This window comes from Pan paniscus, chromosome 5 (assembly GCF_029289425.2).
Source record: "Pan paniscus chromosome 5, NHGRI_mPanPan1-v2.0_pri, whole genome shotgun sequence".
Taxonomy (NCBI): Eukaryota; Metazoa; Chordata; class Mammalia; order Primates; family Hominidae; genus Pan; species Pan paniscus.
Window position 1 is genome coordinate 25,726,008 of NC_073254.2, and position 22,924 is coordinate 25,748,931.

Below are 22,924 nucleotides of genomic sequence, written 5' to 3' on the forward strand. Positions count from 1 at the left end.
GAAGGAAATACGGTATCCATTCTTTCAAATGTTCTACCTATTAAATTGTGAAAATAATAGTATAGATACCCTTTCAAAGTTCTAAATTGGTTAACTTTCCCCCAAAAAACTAACAAGTGAACCTAAACAGCTACAATATAAACTTTTATAAACATGGTCTAGAACCAAATATTCTACCTGTCATAGGAATGATTACACCACAGAAGGAGGTGAGAATCAGTCATACTTGCCTTCTTGCTTATGACATGTCATTGCTGTCTGTGTAGGTAAAAATCTATTACTATAGTTAGTCGTCTAAATTGCCATAGGAAACTGGTGTGTGTTCAGTGCCTAACTGCAGCTTAACCACTTCTAAAACTTGAACCATAAATGCTTCATATGTATGTGGATTTTCATAACGTCAGAATGGGAGTAAGGCACAGAGTATTTAAAATAAAGGTATTTTTCCAAATAAGGTCTAAAAGGAAAACATGAACTCCCTCCTCTCCCTGGCTCCCTACTCCTGTTAGTCGTAAAGCTTGCCCAAACACATCCTCTCCTTCCCACCCTTCCACCCTCCCTGTGCCCTTGCCCAGGACTTCATTAGCCCACATTTGCATCTCTACAGCCTCCTATAGGCTGCCTTGAGACCTGAGGCCTTTCCAGCATATCCTCAATACTACTGCTAGGCCTCATCTGTTAAAAATATTACTTTGGGCTTATCATCTTCTGTCTTTATACTCTCATCACTTCCTTGCTTTAACTTGCAGATGGCCACTTGAGTCCTGGCAGCTCTCCTGATTGCCCCTCGTGCATACATACACTGGAACCTTCCCACTGAACTCCTGTATCCAGATGTTCCACCATCATACTGCAAATCCGGCCTGGCAAATGCCACCTTGCTCCTCTCCCCAAGTCAAAGATTTCAGGGCACTGACTTTCATTCAGTCACTCAAGCTAGCAATCTAGAAGTTATCATTGGCTCTTCCCATGTCCTCAGCAGCACAGACAGCTCATAAGTCCTGGCCCCACTGGGTTGTGCCCATCTGCCTTCCTTACATTCACTTCTTGTGGCTTTTTGCCTAGATGAGTAGACTTTGCAATATAATGCTGTACATTGAGGACATAGAAAGAAAATATGAAAAAATATATGTATTTATGTTAAAAGGTAAGAAATTAAGCTTTCTTAATATTTGCTATAAAGATAGACACTGGGTCCTCAATTTGTCTCTTATGTTCCATGTTCACATGTCAAATAGAATAATAGGAAGTATCCTGAGGGCATGGTAGGAGTTCCACTGTCAGTGTGTCACTGTTTTGTTGTTTCCTTGCTATGAGTTGTTTTCAATGGGCCTAATTTTGTAAAAGCAAGATTTTAAAATAACAGGCCATCACTAAAATGGCCAGGCAAACCGTTTCTTACCACCAGGAGTTTTCCGGCTTTTTTCTTGGCAAAGTATTTAAAGATAAGTTACACATATTTTTTATTTCTTTTAGATGAAAGTGTCCTAAGTTAGATTCCTGGGAAGAAAATTCTGAGACACATTCTGCAGGATGATTATTAGGGCTCATCCTTGGTTTCAACACCCATAGAAAGAAGGGGGAAGAAGAAATCGAACAGAGAGACAGAAGCCGAGATGCATTTCAGGCCAGGACTCTTGGCTGAACGCACAGGAGCTCTGGAGCTAGAATGGCCCTTCAGAGTTGTCCTGAGTTGGTCTGAGATGGCCAGTTCTTTATATTCCTGCATGGGATAGTCACTGGATGTCCACCCCAGGAAGGGGTGTGGCCAAGACAGTCCCTGAAATGCCCGCCAGCACTCCCTACACCTGGAGCGACAAGACCAACATCACAGGGGGAATGCACTGGGTGATGGATCACAGCGTTCATCCCAGAAGATGAGGATTCAGAATTGGCTGACAGCTACGTTCTAAATGTCAGTGTTCTCCAAAATTCATATGTTGAAACTTAATTCCCAATGTGATGGCATTAGGAAGTGGGGCCTTTGGGGGAGGGACTATAGGTCATGAGGGTGTAACCCTCATCAATGGGATTAGTGTCCAGAGAGCTGCCTTGCCCTTCCACCATGTGAGGACATAGTGAGAAGGTGCCATCTATGAACTAGGAAGTGGGCGCTTACCACCAGACACCCACTCTTCTGGCAACTTGATCTTGAATTTCCCAGCCTCCAGAACTCTGAGAAATCAATTTCTGTTAATTATAAGCTACCCAGTCAATAGCATTTTGTTAAAGCCGCTGGAACTAAACTAAGACACTGACGCTTTCTGCGACAAAAAGATAGAGTGAGTCTCTATAGCATACCATGTAACAGATGTTTTTGGAAAAATAACCTCATTTCATATGTTTCCTCAAGATAAAAAGAATGTCATAACAACAAATGAGAAAATAGTTGCTTTAGAAATATTGCACCCTATGGAGAGAGTATTTTGGATTTTGGTTTTTTGTTTTGTTTTTTAACTTTTGTTTTAGGTTTGGGGGTACATATGCAGGTTTGTTATATAGGTAAACTCATGTCACAGGGGTTTGTTGTACAGATAATTTCCTCACCCAGGTACTAAGCCTAGTACCCAATAGTTGCTTTTTCTCCTCCTCTCTCTCCTCCCACCCTCCACCCTCAAATAGGCCCCAGTGTATGTTGTTCTCTTCATTATGTTCATGAAGTTGAGAGAGTGTTTTGAAAAAGAAAGTTGGAAAGCATTTCCACTGTTAGATGATTTTAAGTCAAAAAGTTATACAACAGTGTGACCTATTTGCACACAAGCATGGACACAGAATTGTGTCATATGTTTAAAACTTTTCTAGATCCTTTTGTGGTTCATAAGCTTGATGATTGAGTTTTCACGTCCACATATGAGATGTGCCTCCCTTGAGCCTTGTCATTGGCACATTACCTGCCTGATGTGAACAATAAAAATAAAAAATAAAAATTTGCTAAGCAGAGTTTCTGTGGATTTCTAACTTATTTATAAAAACAATAAAAATGTAACATATTCCATTTAGTGTTCAAGAACAACTAAGTAACAGTAAAGATGGAAATTTGCTAGCCGAATTTCAAGAAAAATCTTTGTACAGTAAGTGGATGAGATTGAAAAAAATGTGTGTCACAATTCAAAAGTCAGTCAGAAGCCTGGATAACATACTGAGCCTCTGCCTCCACAAAAATTAAAACTTAAAAAAATTAGCCTGTAGTCCTGGCTACTTGGGAGGTTGAGGTGGGAGGATCGCCTGAGCCCAGGAGTTTGGGGCCATGGTGAGCCGTGATCACACCACTGCACTCCAGCCTGGGCAACAGAGCGAGACCCTGTCTAAAAAAAGAAAAGAAAAAGACAAAAGTCAGTCAGAGGGGCACTGCTTTCATTTGGAATTCTTCATCTTTTTGAGGTATTAAAGAAAAACGATTTCTCACCACACTGCTGACACCAAATGTGGGAGTGTGTGTCCACAAGACCCAATTCTCCAACCCTCTATACACAAACTGAGTGTCCTACAATTCATTTCCTTTTTTTTTTTTTTTTTGAGATGGAGTCTCAATCTGTGGCCCAGGCTGGAGTGCAGTGGCACGATCTCAGTTCACTGCAAACTCTGCCTCTTGGGTTCAAATGATTCCCCTGCCTCAGCCTCCCGAGTAGATGGGATTACAGGTGCCCACCACCATGCCCAACTAATTTTAGTGTTTTTAGTAGAGACGGGGTTTTGCCATGTTGGCCAGGATGGTTTTGAACTCCTGACCTCAGGTGATCCTCCTGCCTTGGCCTCCCAAAGTACAGGCGTGAGCCACTGCGCCCAGCCCTGCAATTCATTTCTGACACTAACTATCCAGAGTTAGTGCAGCCCCCACGGGTTATGGGTCCATTCCACAAGACTGTCCCCACTTCAGATTCCAGTGCCAGATCTGGGCCTCCTGTATGTCTGAACAATCAGCTATAAATCTGGACATCAGGGCTCTCCACCATCCTCTCCTCATGCTCCGTAAGTTGTTAGAACAGCTCACAGAACTCAGGGAAACATTTTACCTTCATTGACTGGTTTATTATAAAGAATATGATAGAAGATACAAATGAACAGCCAGATGAAGAGGTACATAGAGCGAGGTCCCAAGCACAGGAGCTTCTGTCCCCATGGAGTTGATATGCGCCAATCTCCCAGCACATGGTTGTACTCACCAACCCAGAAGCTTTCTGAATCTGGTAGTTTAGTGATTTAGTGGAGGCTTCATCATGGAAGCATGACTGATTATTAACTCAGTCACTAGTCCCTCTCTCTTCCTCAGAGGATGTGGGGTGAAGCTGAAAATTCCAAGCTTCTAATCATGGCTTGGTCTTTCCGGTGACCAGCTCCATTCAGGAGCTTCATTCAGCCAGTTGCCTGGCTAGAACAAAAGACATTCCCGTCGTCTTTTGGACATCCCAAGAATTTTCAAAGGATTTGGGACCTCTGTCTCAGGAACCAGAGTGTATTAGTCCATTCTCACATTGCTATAAAGAAATACCTGAGACTGGGTAATTTATAAAGAAAGGAGGTTTCGTTGGCTCACAGTTCTGCAGGCTGTCAGGAAGCATAGGGGCTTCTGCTCCTGGGGAGGCCTCAGGAAGCTTCCAATTATGAGGGAAGACAAAGGGGTAGTGAGGCATCTCACATGCCCGGAGCAGGAGCAAGACAGAGGGGAGACGCCACACACTTTTAAACAACCAGATCTTGAGAGGACTTATTATTGTGAGAACAGTACTAAGAGGATGGTGCTAAACCATTCATGAGAAATCTGCCCCCATGGTCCAGTCACCTCCCACCAGGCCCCACCCCCAACACTAGGGATTACAGTTCGCCATGAGATTTGGGTGGGGACACAGATCCAAACCATATCACAGAGTTAAGGACCAAATATTAGAATAAAAGATGCTCTTAGTACTCCTATTGCTCAGGAAACTACAAGAGTTTTAGGAGCTCTGTGTCAAGAACTGGAGACAGAGACCAAATATATATTTCTTATTATGTCATAGATATTTTTTAAAATTATGACAAATATTAAAATTAAGTATTAAGATAAAGTGAATATAGGTCATTGAACTGCTAAACCTCAAAGTATTAATCATTTTCAAAAGTTTTTTGAAGTAATGAAGAGTATTTGGTGATTGTTATGGATTGAATTATGTCTCACAGAAAGTTAAGTTGAAATCCTTATCCTCAGTTCCTATTTGGAAATAGGGTCATTGCAGATATAATTAGTTAAATTAAGATGAGGTCATAAGGTTTTTTTTTTTTTTGTTTTGTTTTTTGAGACAGAATTCTGCTCCTGTTTCCCAGGGTGGAGTGCAGTGGCGTGATCTCCGCTCACTGCACCCTCTGCCTCCCCAGTTCAAGTGATTCTCCTGCCTCAGCCTCCCAAGTAGCTGGAATTACAAGCAGCCACCACCACACCCGGCTAATTTTTGTGTTTTTAGTAGAGATGGGGGTTTCACCCATTGGCCAGGCTGGTCTTGAACTCCTGACCTCAGGTGATCCATCTGCTTCAGCCTCCCAAAGTGCTGGGATTACAGGCGTGAGCTACTATGCCCAGCCGGTAGGCCCTTATATGACTGGTGTCCCTATAACAAGAGGAGAGGGCAGATACACATAGAGGAGAGGACCAGGTAAGGAGGAGTCCAAGAGTACATTTATGTTGCCACTAGCCAGGGAACACCTGGGGCTATCCAACGCTGGTAGAGGCAAGGAAGAATCCTTTCCTAGAACCTTCGGAGGGTCCATGGCACTCCTAGCAGCTTGATTTTGGACTTCTAGCCCCCACAACAGTGACAGAATAAACTCCTGTTGTTTTAAGCTACTCAGTTTGTGGTTCTTTGTACTTCGTGGTTCTAGCAAACTAACACAGTGATATTAAAAATTTTCTCTACTATTAAAAATAAAGTTTTAGGTGGGGGAGATATCACCTTCACCAAATGCAGCACATTTGTGTGTTTTTAACATTCAGAGAATTCTACCTTTTAAGGTTCTTGAGGTGACTTGCAAATTAACTAAAGTTTTAAAGTAACCTTTTTTTTCCATTGTAAATATTTCTAAAAATACTACCCATTGGAAATTAGAAAAGTAGAGTACTTTTCTGAATCCAGTCCTACTTTTATTTTACACAGTATTTCACAGCTGTGATCTCTGGAGCCAAAGCTAACCGCCGGAAAAAATAGCTTGTATGAGTTTCATGAAGTATGTCTCTGGGCTTTTGTAAATAATTTTAACTCAAATAAAACTACTTCTTGCAATACAAAAATAAAATTTAAAAAACTTAAATATTTTATTTATCTTCATCTCATCCTCTAGCATTTCTTTTTCTGTACATTCCATAATATAAAGTAACAAGTGTGATAATTTGTAAACAAATATGTATTAAAGGTGTGTGCTCAAAATTTTTTTGTTGTAACTTAAGAATGGCATACAATAAAAAAATACTTGAGTATGTGCTGGAAATTGTGTTTGAAAAGGTGTTTGTAGAAATCATTTGAGGCCTAGGACGATGAGCTTATTTCTTTGTTTCTGCCAGGCCTTAAGGCTACACTAATCCAGGATTCCCCTAATCCAATTTCAGAAATTGAACTTTTCTGGGTCAGCCCGATCAGTCAAAGCCAACCAGGCTTCAGGTGTATTTTCAGCCGCCTCTTTATTCCTGTGGTGAGGCCCTTTGGGGTCTGAGCCCTCTGTGCCTGGGATTCTCCAGAACCCCAGTCCCACAACTCCAGCTTTGCCCTTGTCACCCAGAGTTGTGGAAAGCACTGCTCAGCCTCATCTTAGGACCTCTGAATGCCCTCCCTGGGTAAAAGAACCTCCAAACACCTGGTTCTTGTTTTAGATTTTTCTATTTCTATCTTCTCCTCAATCTTGGCCCACTTATTTCTCATTGTCTCATTAGCTCTTTAACTTTTTTTTTTTTTTTTTTTGAGATGGAGTTTCACTCTTGTTGCCCAGGCTGTAGTGCAATGGCCCAATCTTGGCTCACTGCGACCTCCGCCTCCTGGGTTCAAGCAATTCTGCCTCAGCCTCTTGAGTAGCTGGGATTACAGGCACCTGCCACCACGCCTGGCTAATTTTTTGTATTTTCAGTAGAGACGGGGTTTCTCCATGTTGGCTAGGCTGGTCTCAAACTCCTGGCCTCAGGTGATCCACCTGCCTCTGCTTCCCAAAGTGCTGGGATTACAGGAGTGAGCTACCGCGCCCAGCTGATGTTTGTAAAAAGATTTTTGTTTTAATTCTGACTTTTTAGTTCGATTCAGCTAGAGAATTGGTCCAATTTATTTAGTCTACGATTACCAAAGGCATAATCAAAAACATTTAGAGACTACTGTCTTAGACTATGCCAGCAATCTCTTAATGAATCTGCAATCTTTTCTTACCCCTGATCTCTCCTCCACTTTACTGCCAGATCAATATTTTTAAAACAATGTTCCCATCAAGTCCTTTTGACTTGAGAGTCATCAGTGACTCACTGTGTAGTGGCCCTGTACTATAACAATTTGGTGAAACTGGAATTTCCCAGTATTTCCTTTCCTTTATGTTTCTGGATCAGCGTTGGCCAATAAAGACACGTTGGATGATATTTGAGAGGTTGAAATGAAGCAGCTGCCATTTTTTTTATGCTTTAGTGACTGGTGAAGGGCAGGCATATTGTCACTGCTCTGCAGCTAGCTCACCTCATAGGTATGGGAAAACACCCCAAAACACAGTTCCCCCATGTACTGTATTGAGCAGTGTTGTCCTGTCAAAATTCACATTCACCAGTAACGTCAGAATGTGACCTTATTTGGTAATAGGGTCTTTGCAACTGTAATTAGTTATATTAAGATTAGGTCCTAATGGATTACGGTAGGCCCTAAATCCCATGACTAGTGTCCTTATAAGAAGGCCATGTGAAGACACGGCTACACAGACATGCAGGGAAGAATGCTGTGTGATGGTGGAGGCAGAGATTGGAGTGATGCAGCTTGGCCAAGGAAGGCCAAGGATTGCCACAGCCACCAGAAGTGGAAAAGACTCTCCCTTAGAGCCCTCAGAGGGAGCATGGCCCAGCCAATACCTTGCTTTTGGAGTCCTGGCTTTCTGAACTGTGAAAGACTAACTTTCTGTGGTCGAAGCCACACAGTTTCTCTGGTACTTTCTTATGGCAGCCCTAGGAAATGAACACACTCCAGCTCCTGCCAGATCTCCCCCATCAGTTTCTTCAACTCCTGGACTGAGTGCATGCTCAGTTCCATAGTGAAGGGCACAAGCTTCTTCTACACATTATCTATGGCATCAAGGTTGGAAGTGGGGAGAGGAGGATGTTGGTTCCAGTTAGTCTTTGCAGGGTCTAGTTCTCTTTGTTGGTCCTAGTTTGCCCCTGCAGTTTCCAGTCGCCCTTACCCTTGTCCACATCCAAATTTCCTTCCCAACTGCTGTTTTAGCAACTGTAGGCTCAACACTAGGCATGGAAACAACAGCCTGCTTGGGCTGCCCTGTCAGCTCCCACAATTGCCTGAGACTTAACTCCTACAATAAATCCTGTATTCCATGCCCCTTGTGGTGGTTCTGGCTTTCTGATCAAATTCTGACAGGCTCTTTTCCAAATCAAGTAAAAATGAATTGAATGCAAGCAATCCTGCTACCTAGTTCCTTCCCTTATATTAAAATAAATTAGGGCCAGGTGTGGTGACTCACACCTGTAATCCCAGCACTTTGGGAAGCTGAGGCGGGTGGGTCACTTGAGGTCAGAAGTTCGAGACCAGCCTAACTAACATGGTGAAACCATGTCTCTACGAAAACATACAAAAATTAGCTGGGTGTGGTGGCGTGCACCTGTAGTCCTGCTTACTTGGGAGTCTGAGGCAGGATAATCTTGAACCTGGGAGGCAGAGGTTGCAGTGAGCCAAGATCGCACCACTGCACTCCAGCCTGGATGACAAAGTGAGACTCTGTCTCAAAAAAATAAAAAAATATATAAATTAGGTTATTAAGATGCATGCATTTATTGAAGACATCCTAAGTGCAGGTGACACTGTGCCAGGTAAGCTCTTTCTATGTAACATCTCATTACATTGTCAAAGTGATTCCGTGGAGAAGGTACTACAGTTGCCCCTTGAACACGGGGTGGGGGTAGGGATGCTAAACCCCCCACGCAGTCAAAAACGTGTATATAACTTTTGACTTCCCAAAAACTTAACTACTAATATTGTCTACGAATGACTAGAAGCCTTACAAATAACATAAACAGTCAATTAACATGTATTTTGTATGTTATTTGTATTATATGCTATTATGTTATTTATACAAAAAAGTAAGCTAGAGAAAAGAAAATGTTATTAAGAAAATCATGCTGGGCGTGGTGGCTCACACCTGTAATCCCAGTACTTTAGGAGGCTGAGGCAGATAGACCACGAGGTCAGGAGATCGAGACCATCCTGGCCAACACGGTGAAACCCCGTCTCTACTAAAAATAAAAAAATTAGCTGAGCGTGGTGGTGCGTGCCTGTAATCCCAGCTACTTGGGAGGCTGAGGCAGGAGAATCACTTGAACCCAGGAGTCAGAGGTTGCAGTGAGCCAAGATCGCACCACTGCACTCCAGCCTGGGCGACAGAGTAAGGGTCTGTCTCAAAAAAATAAATAAATAAAAAAAAGAAAAGAAAATCAGAAGGACTAGAAAATATATTTACTATTCATTAAGTGGAAGTGGATCATCATAAAGGTCTTCATCCTTGCAGTCTATACATTGAATAGGCTCAGGAGGAGGAAAAGCACGGATTGGTTTTGCTGTCTCAGCAATGGTAGAGGTGGAAGAAAACCCTTATATAAGTGAAACTGTGCAGTTCAAACCTATGTTGTTTGAGGGTCAATTGTATTATTATTAGTATTAAACATTAGTAAGAGGCTTAGAAAGATGAAGTCATTCAACCAAGTTAGTTAGAATTCAAACCCAGAGCTGAATTGCAGAGCAGGAACTTAACCACCATAGTCTCCCTCAACTCCAAATTTTTCAGAACTGAAAGGAACTGTTATCTTTTCCATGGAATCTTAGGCATCCTAACCATCACTCTCACAAATGTACTCATGACCTCAAGAATTTGCTCATGGTTTTTCCCTCAATCTTTCCTTTCTCCAGATCTTTTCCTGTCTGTGGTACAATGGAAACGAAATTTTAAGTTATACTGACCTGTATTTGGATGTCAGTTCAACTCATTACCCACTACAAATTTTTGTAGAGTCACTAAGCCTCAATCACATCTGAAAAATCCTATGTTATACATGTAAAGTAATATTTAAAATAGTCGGCCAGGCATGGTGGCTCACACCTGTAATCCTAGCTCTTTGGGAGGGCGAGGCACGTGGACCACCTGAGGTCAGGAGTTCGAGACCAGCCTGGCCAACGTGGCGAAACCCCGTCTCTACTAAAAATACAAAAATTAGCTGCGCGTGTTGGCACGTGCCTATAGTCCCAGCTACTTGGGAGGCTGAGGCAGGAGAATCGCTTGAACCTTGGAGGCAGAGGTTGCAGTGAGCCAAGATCACGCCACTGCACTCCAGCCTGGATGACAGAGTGAGACTCTGTCTCAAAAAAGAAAAATAAATAAATAAGTCACATATATACACGTCTGGTTCCCTCTTGCTAGACTGGATTTGTCTTTTTATAAACTATAACCCATAGTAAGAATGTATTTTGCATTGCAACTCAGTTCACACACACACTCCACTAATACATACACCCACATACATAAATAACTGAAATAAAAGTTCCATGAGTAGTATTTGCCCTTACTACTTGTGATATACATTTATAGATTCTATTCTAGTCGTTAAAGTACCAGTCATGACTCTCACTGAATTAATTTCAGGATGCACATGAGAGGTGACAGCGTGCTGGCAGTCCTCACGGCCCTCGCTCGCTCTCAGCACCTCCTCTGCCTGGGCTCCCACTTTGGCGGCACTTGAGGAGCCCTTCAGCCCACCGCTGCACTGTGGGAGCCCCCTTCTGGGCGGGCCAAGGCCAGAGCCGGCTCCCTCAGCTTGCAGGGAGGTGTGGAGGGAGAGGCGCGAGCCGGAACCGGGGGTGCGCGCGGCGCTTGCGGGCCAGCTGGAGTTCCGGGTGGGCGTGGGCTTGGCGGGCCCGGCACTCGGAGCAGCCGGCCGTCCCTGCCGGCCCCGGGCAATGAAGGACTTAGCACCCGGGCCAGCAGCTACGGAGAGTGTACTGGGTCCACCCAGCAGTGCCAGCCCACCAGTGCTGCACTCGATATCTCGGCGGGCCTTAGCTGCCTTCCCGCGGAGCAGGGCTTGGAACCGGCAGCCCGCCATGCCTGAGCCTCCCACCCCCTCCGTGGGCTCCTGTGCGGCCCGAGCCTCCCCAGTGAGCGCCACCCACTACTCCACAGCGCCCAGTCCCATCGACCACCCAAGGGCTGAGAAGTAGTCCCATCGACCACCCAAGGGCTGAGAAGTGCGGGCGCACGGCAGCGACTAGCAGGCAGCTCCACCTGCAGCGCTGTGCGGGATCCACTGGGTGAAGCCAGCTGGGCTCCTGAGTCCGGTGGGGACGTAGGAGAACCTTTATGCCTAGCTCAGGGATTGTAAATACACCAATCAGCACCCTGTGTCTAGCTCAGGGTTTGTGAATGCACCAATCGACACTGTATCTAGCTACTCTGGTGGGGCCTTGGAGAACCTTTATGTCTAGCTCAGGGATTGTAAATACACCAATCAGTACTCTGTATCTAGCTCAAGGTTTGCAAACACACCAATCAGCACCCTGTGTCTAGCTCAGGGTTTGTGAATGTACCAATCGACACTCTGTATCTAGCTACTCTGGTGGGGCTTTGGAGAACCTTTGTGTCCACACTCTGTATCTAGCTAACCTAGTGGGGATATGGAGAACCTTTGTGTCTAGCTCAGGGATTGTAAATGCACCAATCAGTGCCCTGTCAAAACAGACCACTCGGCTCTACCAATCAGCAGGATGTGGGTGGGGCCAGATAAGAGAATAAAAGCAGGCTGCCCTAAGCCAGTAGTGGCAACCTGCTCCCGTCCCCTTCCCCACTTGGGAAGCTTTGTTCTTTTGGAAGCTTTGTTCTTTTGGTATTTGCAATAAATTATGTTACTGCTCACTTTTTGGGTCCACACACGGCTTTTATGAGCTGTAATACTCATCTGCGAAGGTCTGTAGCTTCACTCCTGAAGTCAGTGAGACCACTGAGCACGCCGGGAAGAACAAACGACCCCAGACGCACTGTCCTAAGAGTTGTAACACTCACTGGGAAAGTCTGCAGCTTTATTATTCCTGAGCTAGGGAGACCATGAACCCACCAGAAGGAAGAAAGTCTGAACACATCCAAACACTAGAAGGAACAAACTTCAGACACACCACTTTAAGAGCTATAACACTCAACCGTGAGGGTTCGTGGCTTCATTCTTGAAGTCAGTGTAGACCAAGCACCTACCGATTCCCGACACACTCAGATGGGTCAACATTGAAAAATACTGAGCCAGGCTGGGCTATTATTACATCAGGAAGCATATTTATTTTTGTACTACTACTGGCAAACAGTGTATGGCACGAAGTAGGTGTAGGTGTTTGGTAGATACTTGGTGTAGGACTGGATTTTCCACAAGCACAGGAATCAGTCTTACCTTTATATCCACCCTATATTTAGCATATTCTTCCCACGATATTTAGTGATCAAATGGCTAAAATTTGTGAGGCTTTAGAAATAAAACATTTGGATTGAAATCTGACAAGCACCTACTATGTGATACATAAATGGTAAATCCATAGCTCCTCTCTCAATACCTATCTAAGGAGACGTGACTCCTCCTCTTAATTACCGTAAAAGAAGTATGGGATTGTTGAGAGAAAACACTGCTCAACTGAGAAAACAAGAAGACATTTGGAGGCGAAAATATTACCTTTAGTAATAAGGCTACATCAGAGAACAAAAATTGTGTATGAGCCAGTCAGGCCCGTTGATTGGACCTAAGTTGAAGCACCTAGGGTGGACCTCCCTTTGCTGCTGGCCTGTGTGGATATAAGGCATAAACAGCTCAGATTTAAGAGGAATGTGGGAAAAGTGGAGCTCTGCAAACCCAGTTTTTCCTAAAGGCACCAATTAAGTAAATCACTCCTCCCCTGACCAGGGACAGAGGGGATAAAAGAGCATAGAGAGACCAGACGTAGTTTTTTTTGTTTTTGTTTTTGTTTTTGAGACAGAGTCTCGCTCTGTCACCCAGGCTGGAGTGCAGTGGCGCGATCTCGGCTCACTGCAAGCTCTGCCTCCCGGGTTCACGGCATTCTCCTGCCTCAGCCTCCTGAGTAGCTGGGACTACAGGCGCCCGCTACGACGCCCGGCTAATTTTTTGTATTTTTAGTAGAGATGGGGTTTCACTGTGTTAGCCAGGATGGTCTCGATCTCCTGACCTCATGATCCGCCCGCCTCGGCCTCCCAAAGTGCTGGGATTACAGGCGTGAGCCACCTCGCCTAGCCATGACGCGTATTTTCAACTGGCTTTTAATAAAATGTGTTTTAATTATGCAACATAATTGAACCACCCATGAAAAAAGCACACACTGATTTTTTTGTAAATATATCTTAATTGCACTGGGTTCATTCTCTTCACAGGAATCTATATTAAATCTGTTGCAAAGCAAGTAATTATCCTTTAATGTATTTTTGTACATGGTATTTGTTCCTAATGTTGCTTCTTAGGGAATACAGTTCACATAGTAGGGCAGCTGGGTATGGCAGGATACATTTATTAAATCAATGGATTGCTGCTTAGAACTTTTGTGTTTGTTTTTGGAGACAGAAGACAGGAAACTGTAATTTTTAGAAGAGTAAAAAGGTATCTCAGGGAGCAAAAGAATCACAGGAAAACGCGAAGGCTCTGATTCCTTCTAAAAGAGGGACACATTTACCCTCTATTCTTCTGGGGGCACCTCTTTAACAAATGAATGTAATCTGGCGGAAGTGGGGAGTTTCAATTTTGGGTGGAGATACAGTAGTTGAGATTACTACAGTGTCTTGTTTCGTAGAGGTGTAAGCCAGTGCGGCAAAATCTCCAAGCTGTGGGTCACCTGTCGCTTGGTCTCAAGGAGGCAGCTGGGTCTAACTTACAACTCAGGCAGGTGATTTGAGGGCAGTGCAGCTGTCCTTAAGTCACCCGCGGGCCATTTCTGAAACGCTTTACTTACGAAAAGATAGAACATAACATCTGTTGCAGGGGGAAAATGAGATTTCGTGTCCTGACCCGCGTCTGCGGCAGGGACCTGAGTTCTTCCTCCAAGTCCCAAATAGCCAACCTTCGCCCCCGGCAACAGGGCTAGGTGCACGAGCAACCAGTTTTTCAGGCAGCCGCCTCCTCTTTCCTCTCTCGCCGTACTTCATCGATTACGGCTAGAAACAAAACGACTTTGTATACGGAGTAATGGTTGAAATCTCACTGGCGCCTCAGCAGGACGGGCAGCCAGATCCGCGGCCTTGGAGAAGGCCAGCCCACAGTCGTCCGACTGAGGCGACTTGAGCAAGACCAAAGGCAGAGCCGCCCGAGAATGAAAGCAGCGAAGCCCGAGTGGCCGTGCATTCTGGGAGTTGTAGTCCCTGCGAGACAACGCCCTCCCGACTCCACCAGGCTCTGCACTCCATCTCCCAGCCGACCCCGCGCCGCGGAGGAGGCGAGCTTGGTGATGAGCTGCCGCAGCGGTAGGGGGCCTGGGGCGGAGAAGCCGCTACAGCCGCGGCTGGGCGACGCTGACATCTGGCATCCCTGGGGTCTCAGAGACACGGGTGGACAGCGACGAGGGCCTTGTGGCCGTCGTGTGTACCCGTGCTTACCCTCTGTCCTCCCTACAGGCGCGCGGCGTCCGCCATGGAAGCGCATCCGACCGCTGGGGTCTCTGGGTGCCGCGGCCTCGGCTCTCCGGGGCGATGAGGGACTAGAGGCGCCCTGAGGCCCGCCTGCCTCCCGCGCTCTGGCCACCCCGGCGGGAAAAGGATCGGGCGGGCGGGCGGTCCCACAGTGCCCGCCTTTGCGCCGCCCCACCCCCTGGGGGCGCTGCCGAGGGGGCGCCAGCCGCCCATGCCGCCCCGGCGCCCAGCCGCGCCTGGCGCCCGTCGCTGAAGCGCAGGACGCGCCGCCGCCCGCGTTCACCGCCGTCCGCGCCAGCCGCCCCGAGCCGACTGCCCTTCTGCCCCCAAGATGTGGCACAGCGTCGGGCTGACTCTGCTTGTGTTCGTGGCCACGCTGCTGATCGTCCTGCTGCTGATGGTGTGCGGTGAGTGGGGGCGGTAGCCGCGAGGCAGTTCCACACGCCGGGTCGCTGATCTGCTGGGTTTTTTTTGTTGTTGTTTTTTTGTTTTTTTGAAAAAAACAAAAGGGCGTGGACGGACAATTGTCTTAAAATCAACTGTCGTCCCTTAGCCTCTAGGGCTGAGCGCAGAGGTGGGCCCTTTACTCGTGGCCGGCCGTCGGGCATCCTGGGGAGGGAAAGGACAGGCTCCAGGGCTTCCTGCCTCTGAGTGAAACTCAGTCTTGCTTCACCGGCAGCGTCTGCTCTTTCATTCTCACCACAGGCTGCCCAGATTGTAACCTTGGCCTGCATTCGAAGGTGAAGTGATTGATTGGTCCTTTTTCATTTGCACAGATTCTGACCTTAATAATGAGAGGTGTCACCTTCGTTTCATCAGCGAGTGGGGTAGAGTTGGGTTTTCAGCACGCGTGAAATTGTTTACTTAGAGTTCAGCCTTAAAGTCAATTCCAAGCAGAGATGTGGAGACCAGGCAGAGCTTAAAAACACCGGCTATATTAAACTTGCAGGGTCGGGTAACCTAACTCTCAGTTCTATAATAATGGTGCTATTTCGAATGCTGTGCGTATTTTCCTTCTTGGAATGAGAGGACGTTCAACTTTTTTCTTAAAATAATGGTAGCCCAATTTTAGATCTTTTTGATTTCTTTGTACATGTATAGTAGCTGATAACCACAGGTCTCTTAGCAAAGTGGCTAAGCAATTGTGAAAATCTAAAAAGTATGTAGAACACGTGTCAGTGAGTTTACACATATTTATAAGACTGAAGTATGGGTTCAGGTTGATGTAATAATGGGTCAGAATTCATACAGATACTATAGGGCTTGTTCATTACACGATAAATGTACAAATTAGTGACGCTGTGGAATATATGTGTGCACTTGTGCATACGCATGTGTATGTATTTATAAACTTATATGTTTATTTTATTTTTTGAGATGGAGTCTCGCTCTTGTTGCCCAGGCAGGAGTGCAATGCAATGGCCTGATCTTGGCCCACTGCAACCTCTGCCTCCTGGGTTTAAGTGATTCTCCTGCCTCAGACTCTCGAGTAGCTGTAGTCGGGATTACAGGTGCCTGCCACCATGCCCAGCTAATTTTTGTATTTTTAGTAGAGATGGGGTTTAACCGTGTTGGTCAGGCTGGTCTTGAACTCCTGACCTCCTGTGATCTACCCGCCTTGGCCTCCCAAAGTGCTGGGATTACAGGCATGAGTCACTGCATCCGGCCTTGTATGTATGTTTAAAATTTGTTGTGCTTTTCTGTAACACCAGGTTAAAGCTTCTAATTTACAGCCTTTCTTTTCTGATGAGATAAAGCAATTGAATAACCTTTCTCAATTTTCTGCTTGTGATATCAACAAGCAGAAGAATATTAGAATATTGAACTAATTGTAGATGTTTAAGGTTCTTGAAGTAAGGAAAACAAAATCCTTGTGATATGTTTGGATGTGGGGAAGGAGGGAAAGCATTTATTACCCTTTCTAGTTTGAAAATGCGAGCTACGTGGACATGGGAATGAATGTGACACGTAGACCCTACCATACCTTCGCTAGGATATTTGCCAAATTTACCTTTATGGCTTCAGAAATCCAAATTGCTCTCTCATCTCTAAACAGCTGTTTGATGGTTTAATTATACACATTTTTCTAAAAGTGCTTTTAGTTTCAGAAACATTAAGGAATAAGAGAGATGAGGTGTGCTACGACAGCAGTCCCCAACCTTTTTGGTACCAGGGACTTGTTTTGTGGAGAACAATTTTTCCACAGACGGAGCAGGGATGGTTTTGGGATAAAATTATTCCAGCTCAGATCATCAGGCATTAGTTAGATTCTCATAAGGAGCGAGCAACCTAGATCCCTCCTATGCGCATTTCACAATAGGGTTTGTGCTCCTATGAGAATCTGATATGCCGCTGATCAGACAGGAGGCGGAGCTCAGAGGGTAATACTTGCCTCCTGCAGGGAGGAGGGATCTGTGTGCTAGGGCTGGAGAGCCCTGTGCTAGGACACCTTAGTTTTTGGAATAGTCAAGAACTAAAAGCTCTATGATGAAGTGATCAATATTTTTTTTGTTGTTGTTGGGAGAACTGATGATGGAGTAGCCTCATCTTTTGACTAGGATGGGGCGGTAACTTGGGGAGAGGAGGCAAGGATCAGACCAGACTTAAGAGAGAAATTAGAGTGCGATATTAGTTTGCCAGGGCTGCCATGACAAAATACCAGAGACTGGTGGGTGGCTTAAACAACTCATTTCTTTTCTTTGTTTTTCTTTTTTTTTTCTTTTTTCTTTTTTCTTTTTTTGAGTTGGAGTTTCACTCTCGTTGCCCAGGCTGGAGTGCAATGGCGTGATCTCGGCTCACCGCAACCTCTGCCACCCGGGTTCAAGCAATTCTCCTGCCTCAGCCTCCCGAGTAGCTGGGATCACAGGCATGTGCCTAGCTGATTTTCTGTTTTTAATAGAGATGGGGTTTCTCCATGTTGGCCAGGTTGGTCTCGAACTCCCAACCTCAGGTGATCCACCCGCCTCGGCTTCCCAAAGTGCTGGGATTACAGGCGTGAGCCACAGTGCCCGTCCCTAGTGCCTGGCTAATTTTGTATTTTTAGTAGAGATGCGGTTTCTCCATGTTGGTCAGGCTGGTCTCGAGCTCCTGACCTCAGGTGATCTGCCCACCTCGACCTCCCAAAGTGCTGGGATTACAGGTATGAGCCACCCATGCCCAGCCAAACGCATTTATTTTTTTACAGCTCTGGAAGCTAAAAGTCAGAGATCAGCAGGGTTGATTTTCTCCTGAGGCTTCTCCCCTTGGCTTGTAGATGGTGGTCTTCTCCTTATGTCTTCACATAGTCTCTCCTTTGTGTGTTCTAATTTCTTTATAAGGACATCAGTCACTGGATTATGGCTCCTCACCCTATGACTTTATTTAACCTTAATTACCTCTTTAAAAACCTTTATCTGCAGGCTGGGCATGGCGGCCCACGCCTGTAATCCCAGCCCTTTGGAAGGCAGAGGCAGGCAGATCACCTGAGATCAGGAGTTCGAGACCAGACTGGCCAACATGGCGAATCCCCGTCAGTGCTAAAAAAAAAAAAAAGAATACCAAAAATTTGCCGGGCATGATGGCACATGCTTGTAATCCCAGCTGCTCAGGAGGCTGAGGCAGGAGAACTGCTTGAACCCAGTAGGTGGAGGTTGCAGTGAGCCGACATTGCACCATAGCACTCCAGCCTGGGTGACAAGAGTGAAACTCCGTTTCAAAAAAAAAACAAAACCTTATCTCCAAATACAATGCAGTCACACTGGGGGTTAGGATTTCAACATATGAATTTGGATGGCACACGATTCACTCTATAACAAGCACCATGTCTTTAGCACTGGCTGAAAGCTAGGGAGTAGCTGTATGCCCATAAAACAGTTGTTTTTACCCTTCTAGCGGTCACAAGCCCTTTAGAGAGTCTGGTAAATGCTGTGAACCTTTCTTTTTTTTTAAAAAAGAAAAATTCACCCACATAACTCATCTGCTCCCTGCTCGCCGCCCCCCCACCCAATTTCTGAGATTTCATGGACTCCTCTTCCTTGAATACAAACATGGAGTTCAGATCAAGAGGCTCTGCTCTTTGGGCTGGGTCTCCTGTTTTCTTATTTCATTCAGTTCAACAAACTGAATATTGAGTGTCTACCAGGAACTGGGAACACAGTTCCTGTCCCTAGGAATTTATGTAGTTTTCTCTAGAGCTCTGACAGACTCCTTCACCTAGTGAATTCTGATGTCCAAAGTTGAGATTCCTAGGCAGGTTTCCCTTCTGTCTACATTGGTTGTCTCTGCTTTCTCACCTCTCATTCATTCCAAGGTGTTTTCTACCCCCACTATTCAGTGATGCTGCTGTTGTCAAAGTCAGTAACAGATGGCCTCCATATTACCCAGCCTGTGGTGGTCGCTTCTTAGTCCTAACTGAGCTTAAATTGTCATATTAATTCCTTACAGTTAAGTGATGTCTGCTAGAAACATTTAACGTTTCTTTTATTTACTTTTTTTGAGATGGAGTTTTGCTCTTGTTGCCCAGGCTGGAGTACAGTGGTGCAATCTTAGCTCACTGCAACTTCTACTCCTGGGTCTAAGTGATTCTCCTGCCTCAGCCTCCTGAGTAGCTGAGATTACAGGTGTCAGCCACCATGCCCAGCTAATTTTTTGTATTTTTAGTAGTGACGGGGTTTCACCATGTTGGCCAGGCTTGTCTTGAACTCCTGACCTCAGGTGATCCACTTGCCCCGGGCTCCCAGGGTGCTGGGACTACAGGCATGAGCCACCATGCCAGGTCCATTCAACATTTCTTTGGCTTTTATATACTGTATTTCCATGATGTTCTTCCTACCACAGTGGCTATTATTTTTTCTTAGCTTCTTCTCATTCCCTAGAATTTTCTTTTTTTGACCACAACCTACAATAGAAAATAGATTATTCCTAATATGTTCATAAGTATACAGATTACATGTGTTAGTCCATTAATACATCTATTTACTTATCATCGATCTCTGAAATAAAATGTTTATGGACTAGTACTTGCCTACTTGCCCTTACTGTATGAGAAGATTCTATTTTTTTCTATTATGTTTCTATAATATACTGCAAATACATTTCCCTTTTCTTTTACTCCCCAAGGTCTCCTATCCAGTCCTAGAGATTTAAATGTCTGCTCTAGCTAATGACTCAAAAATTTGTTTCTCTAACTCTTATGTCTCTCCTGAGACCCAGGCTCATGCATCAGACTTTTTTTTTTTGAGACGGAGTCTAGCTCTGTCGCCAGGCTGGAGTACAGTGGCGCGATCTCGGCTCACTGCAACCTCCGCCTCCTGGGTTCAAGGGATTCTTCTGCCTCAGCCTCCTGAGTAGCTGGGATTATAGGCGCCCGCCACCACACCCGGCTGATTTTTGTATTTTTAGTAGCGATGGGGTTTCACCATGTTGGCCAGGATGGTCTCAATCTCCTGACCTCGTGATCCACCCGCCTCAGCCTCCCAAAGTGCTGGGATTACAGGTGTGACCCACCGTGCCTGGCCCATACTACATGTTTTACTTGTCCATCATCTGTCTCCCACACTAGAGGGTAAGGCCCAATGAGGGCAGGCATTTTGTTTTCACTACCATATCCCTGACACCTACAGAAGTGTCTGGCACATAGTAGACACTCAATAAACATTTGTTCAACAAATGAATAGATGAATGCTGCAGAATACCCAAGCTCCTACAAATAAAACACCTGATATGCCCAATGGAGATCTCAATACAACAGATAAGAGTTTATTTTAATTCTGTTACTCCAGTTCTCCTAGTGGTAAGGGTAGAGGTAGAGAAGCATCATAAGCTTTACAGACCTAAATAGCCACTATATATTTTTAGACATTATTAACCATGGTAGATGCTCCATCCATTTCTTTCTCTGCTTGCCATTGATAATACATTTAGCTGACTTAATAGTGTGGATTTATATTTTGACTCTGTAAACATTATTCTCTGCTGGTTAAATAGTGTAATATGACCACACTTTCATTTTTACATGGTTCTTCAATTTTTTGAAGTTAATACATAATTGCCTTTTTGGCTTACCTAGTATTACTTTGGTACATTGTTTTTTTGTTTTTGTTTTTGTTTTTTTTTTTTTTTGAGAGGGAGTCTCACTCTGTTGCCCAGGCTGGAGTCCAGTGGCGCGATCTCAGCTCACTGCAACCTCCACCTCCTGGGTTCAAGCGATTCTCCTGCCTCAGCCTCCCGAGTAGCTGGGACTACAGGTGCCTGCCACCATGCCCAGCTAATTTTTTGTACTTTTAGTGGAGATGAGGTTTCACCGTGTTAGCCAGGATGGTCTCGATCTGCTGACCTCGTGATCCACCCGCCTTGGCCTCCCAAAGTACTGGGATTATAGGCATGAGCCCCACGGTGCCTGGCCTACTTTGGTATATTGTTATGTGCCCCCTACCAGATGTTCCACAATCTCTTACACTCATCAGTGGTATTTCCCACGTGTTCAAATGGATTGCTTTTCCCCTCCTTCCCCCACCCAGATCCAGAACCTTCCTTCTTTCTCAACAGCTGTCATTCTGCAGAAAGTTGTACTTTCTCTATTATCCTCTTCTGTACCCTGTTTTCTGGATCTCATGTCATTATCTTTTTCAGTTTCCATTCTTTTTTTGTTGGAGCACATTTTCTAGTAGCTTTCTAGGAAAGAATGCATGAAAAATATTTTTTTGAGCTAATGCATACCTGAAAATGTCTCTATTTATTTATATTTTACCTTTATACTTGATTGATAATTTGAATAGATTTTGGGGTTACAGATGATTTTCACCCAAAATTTAAAAATGGTTACCCCATTGATTTCTTGCTTCTAGGTCTGGTATTGAAAAATTTATTGCCTTCTGTTTCCTTGTCATTATACATGACTTGGTTTCTCTTTCAAGATGCTTTTTGGATAGCCTTTTTGTCATTGTATACTGAAATGTCATAATGATGTACCTTTGTGTGTGTCTCTTTCATTTTTCTAGGTCCCTTCAGTTCAGATTTTTTCCTCATTTGTGGAGAAATTTTCTACTAGATTTGTGATCAATTTCCTCCTCTCCATTTTCTTTTTTTTTTTTTTTTTTTTCTGTTCTCTCTGAAACTTCTGGTAGTTGTATGCTGGACCTCTTGGGTTGATTCTTTAATTTTATCTTTTTATCTCCTAATTCCCTCCTCCCCCTTTCTTCTGGAGGATGTTTGGGGCTTTATCTTCTGTCTCTTAAATTGAATTTTTAATTTTAGCTGTCCAGTTTTTAATTTCAGAACTTGGTTGTTCTATGTTTAGCGTTGGACCTGGGCTGATCTGTGACTGTGTGATCAAGTCACACAGCTAGCGTTGCCGCTTGCTAGCTGTGTGGCTTGAGGAATGCAGTCAACCTCTCTTATTTCAGCAAGTAGATAAATTCACAAATAATTCAGGAATACTGAGGTTCGACTTTGTTTCTGCTTATTTATCTTACATTGAGGTACTATAACTGTAATAGAGCTGTTTCTCGCAATACCAGGTTGCAGTGAAGAGGTTCTATGGTAGGGCTTCCGAAGGAGGAGATGGAAGGAAACACCAAATCCATCTTGGAGGGGTTTGGGGCTAGGGTTTAAGGGTTTTGGAGTGGGCCGATTGATTGGTCAAAGAGTGCAGGGGTGAAACCATGGAACAGGGAGATGAAGACACTATTCTCATGCTGATTTGATTCCTCTGTAGGGTGTCTTTAAACTGGTCTTAAACTGGTGACAGCTGTTTTACTGTAATTCCAGAACCTGAAAAACATCTTAAAGCAATTCTTTTTTTTTTTTTTTTTTTTTGAGACAGAGTCTCATCTGTCGCCCAGACTGGAGTGGAGTGGCACAATTGCCGCTCACTGCAACTTCCCCCTCCTGGGTTCAAGTGATTCTCTTGCCTCAGCCACCCAAGTAGCTGTATTACAGGCATGCGCCACCACACCCTGCTAACTTTTTGTATTTTTAGTAGAGACAGGGTTTCACTATGTTGGCCAGGCTGGTCTTGAACTCCTGATCTGGTGATCCGCCCACCTCAGCTTCCCAAAGTGCTGGGATTACAGGTGTGAGC

At 44.8% G+C, this 22,924-nt stretch overlaps 1 protein-coding gene, 1 long non-coding RNA gene and 1 other non-coding gene across 4 annotated transcripts in view; all 3 read left to right on the forward strand.

Moving 5' to 3' along the window:
• The window catches only part of LOC103783134 (uncharacterized), a 42,765-nt gene extending 35,382 nt beyond the window's left edge, over positions 1-7,383 (forward strand). For both annotated transcript variants that reach the window (XR_004671829.3, XR_004671830.3), the window contains exon 3: positions 1,477-7,383. This is a non-coding gene — a long non-coding RNA (uncharacterized LOC103783134). The remainder of the gene's footprint in view (positions 1-1,476) is intronic.
• Positions 2,803-2,901, forward strand: LOC112440279 (small nucleolar RNA U13). Its single transcript, XR_003028454.1, has one exon. It is a non-coding gene; the product is annotated as a small nucleolar RNA U13 (small nucleolar RNA).
• Positions 7,384-14,993: 7,610 nt separating the features above from the next.
• SMIM13 (small integral membrane protein 13) overlaps positions 14,994-22,924 on the forward strand; it is a 44,445-nt gene continuing 36,514 nt past the window's right edge. Inside the window, exon 1 of the mRNA XM_003827554.5 lies at positions 14,994-15,272. Coding sequence (XP_003827602.2) covers positions 15,197-15,272 — 76 coding nt within the window. The 5' untranslated portion in view covers positions 14,994-15,196. The remainder of the gene's footprint in view (positions 15,273-22,924) is intronic.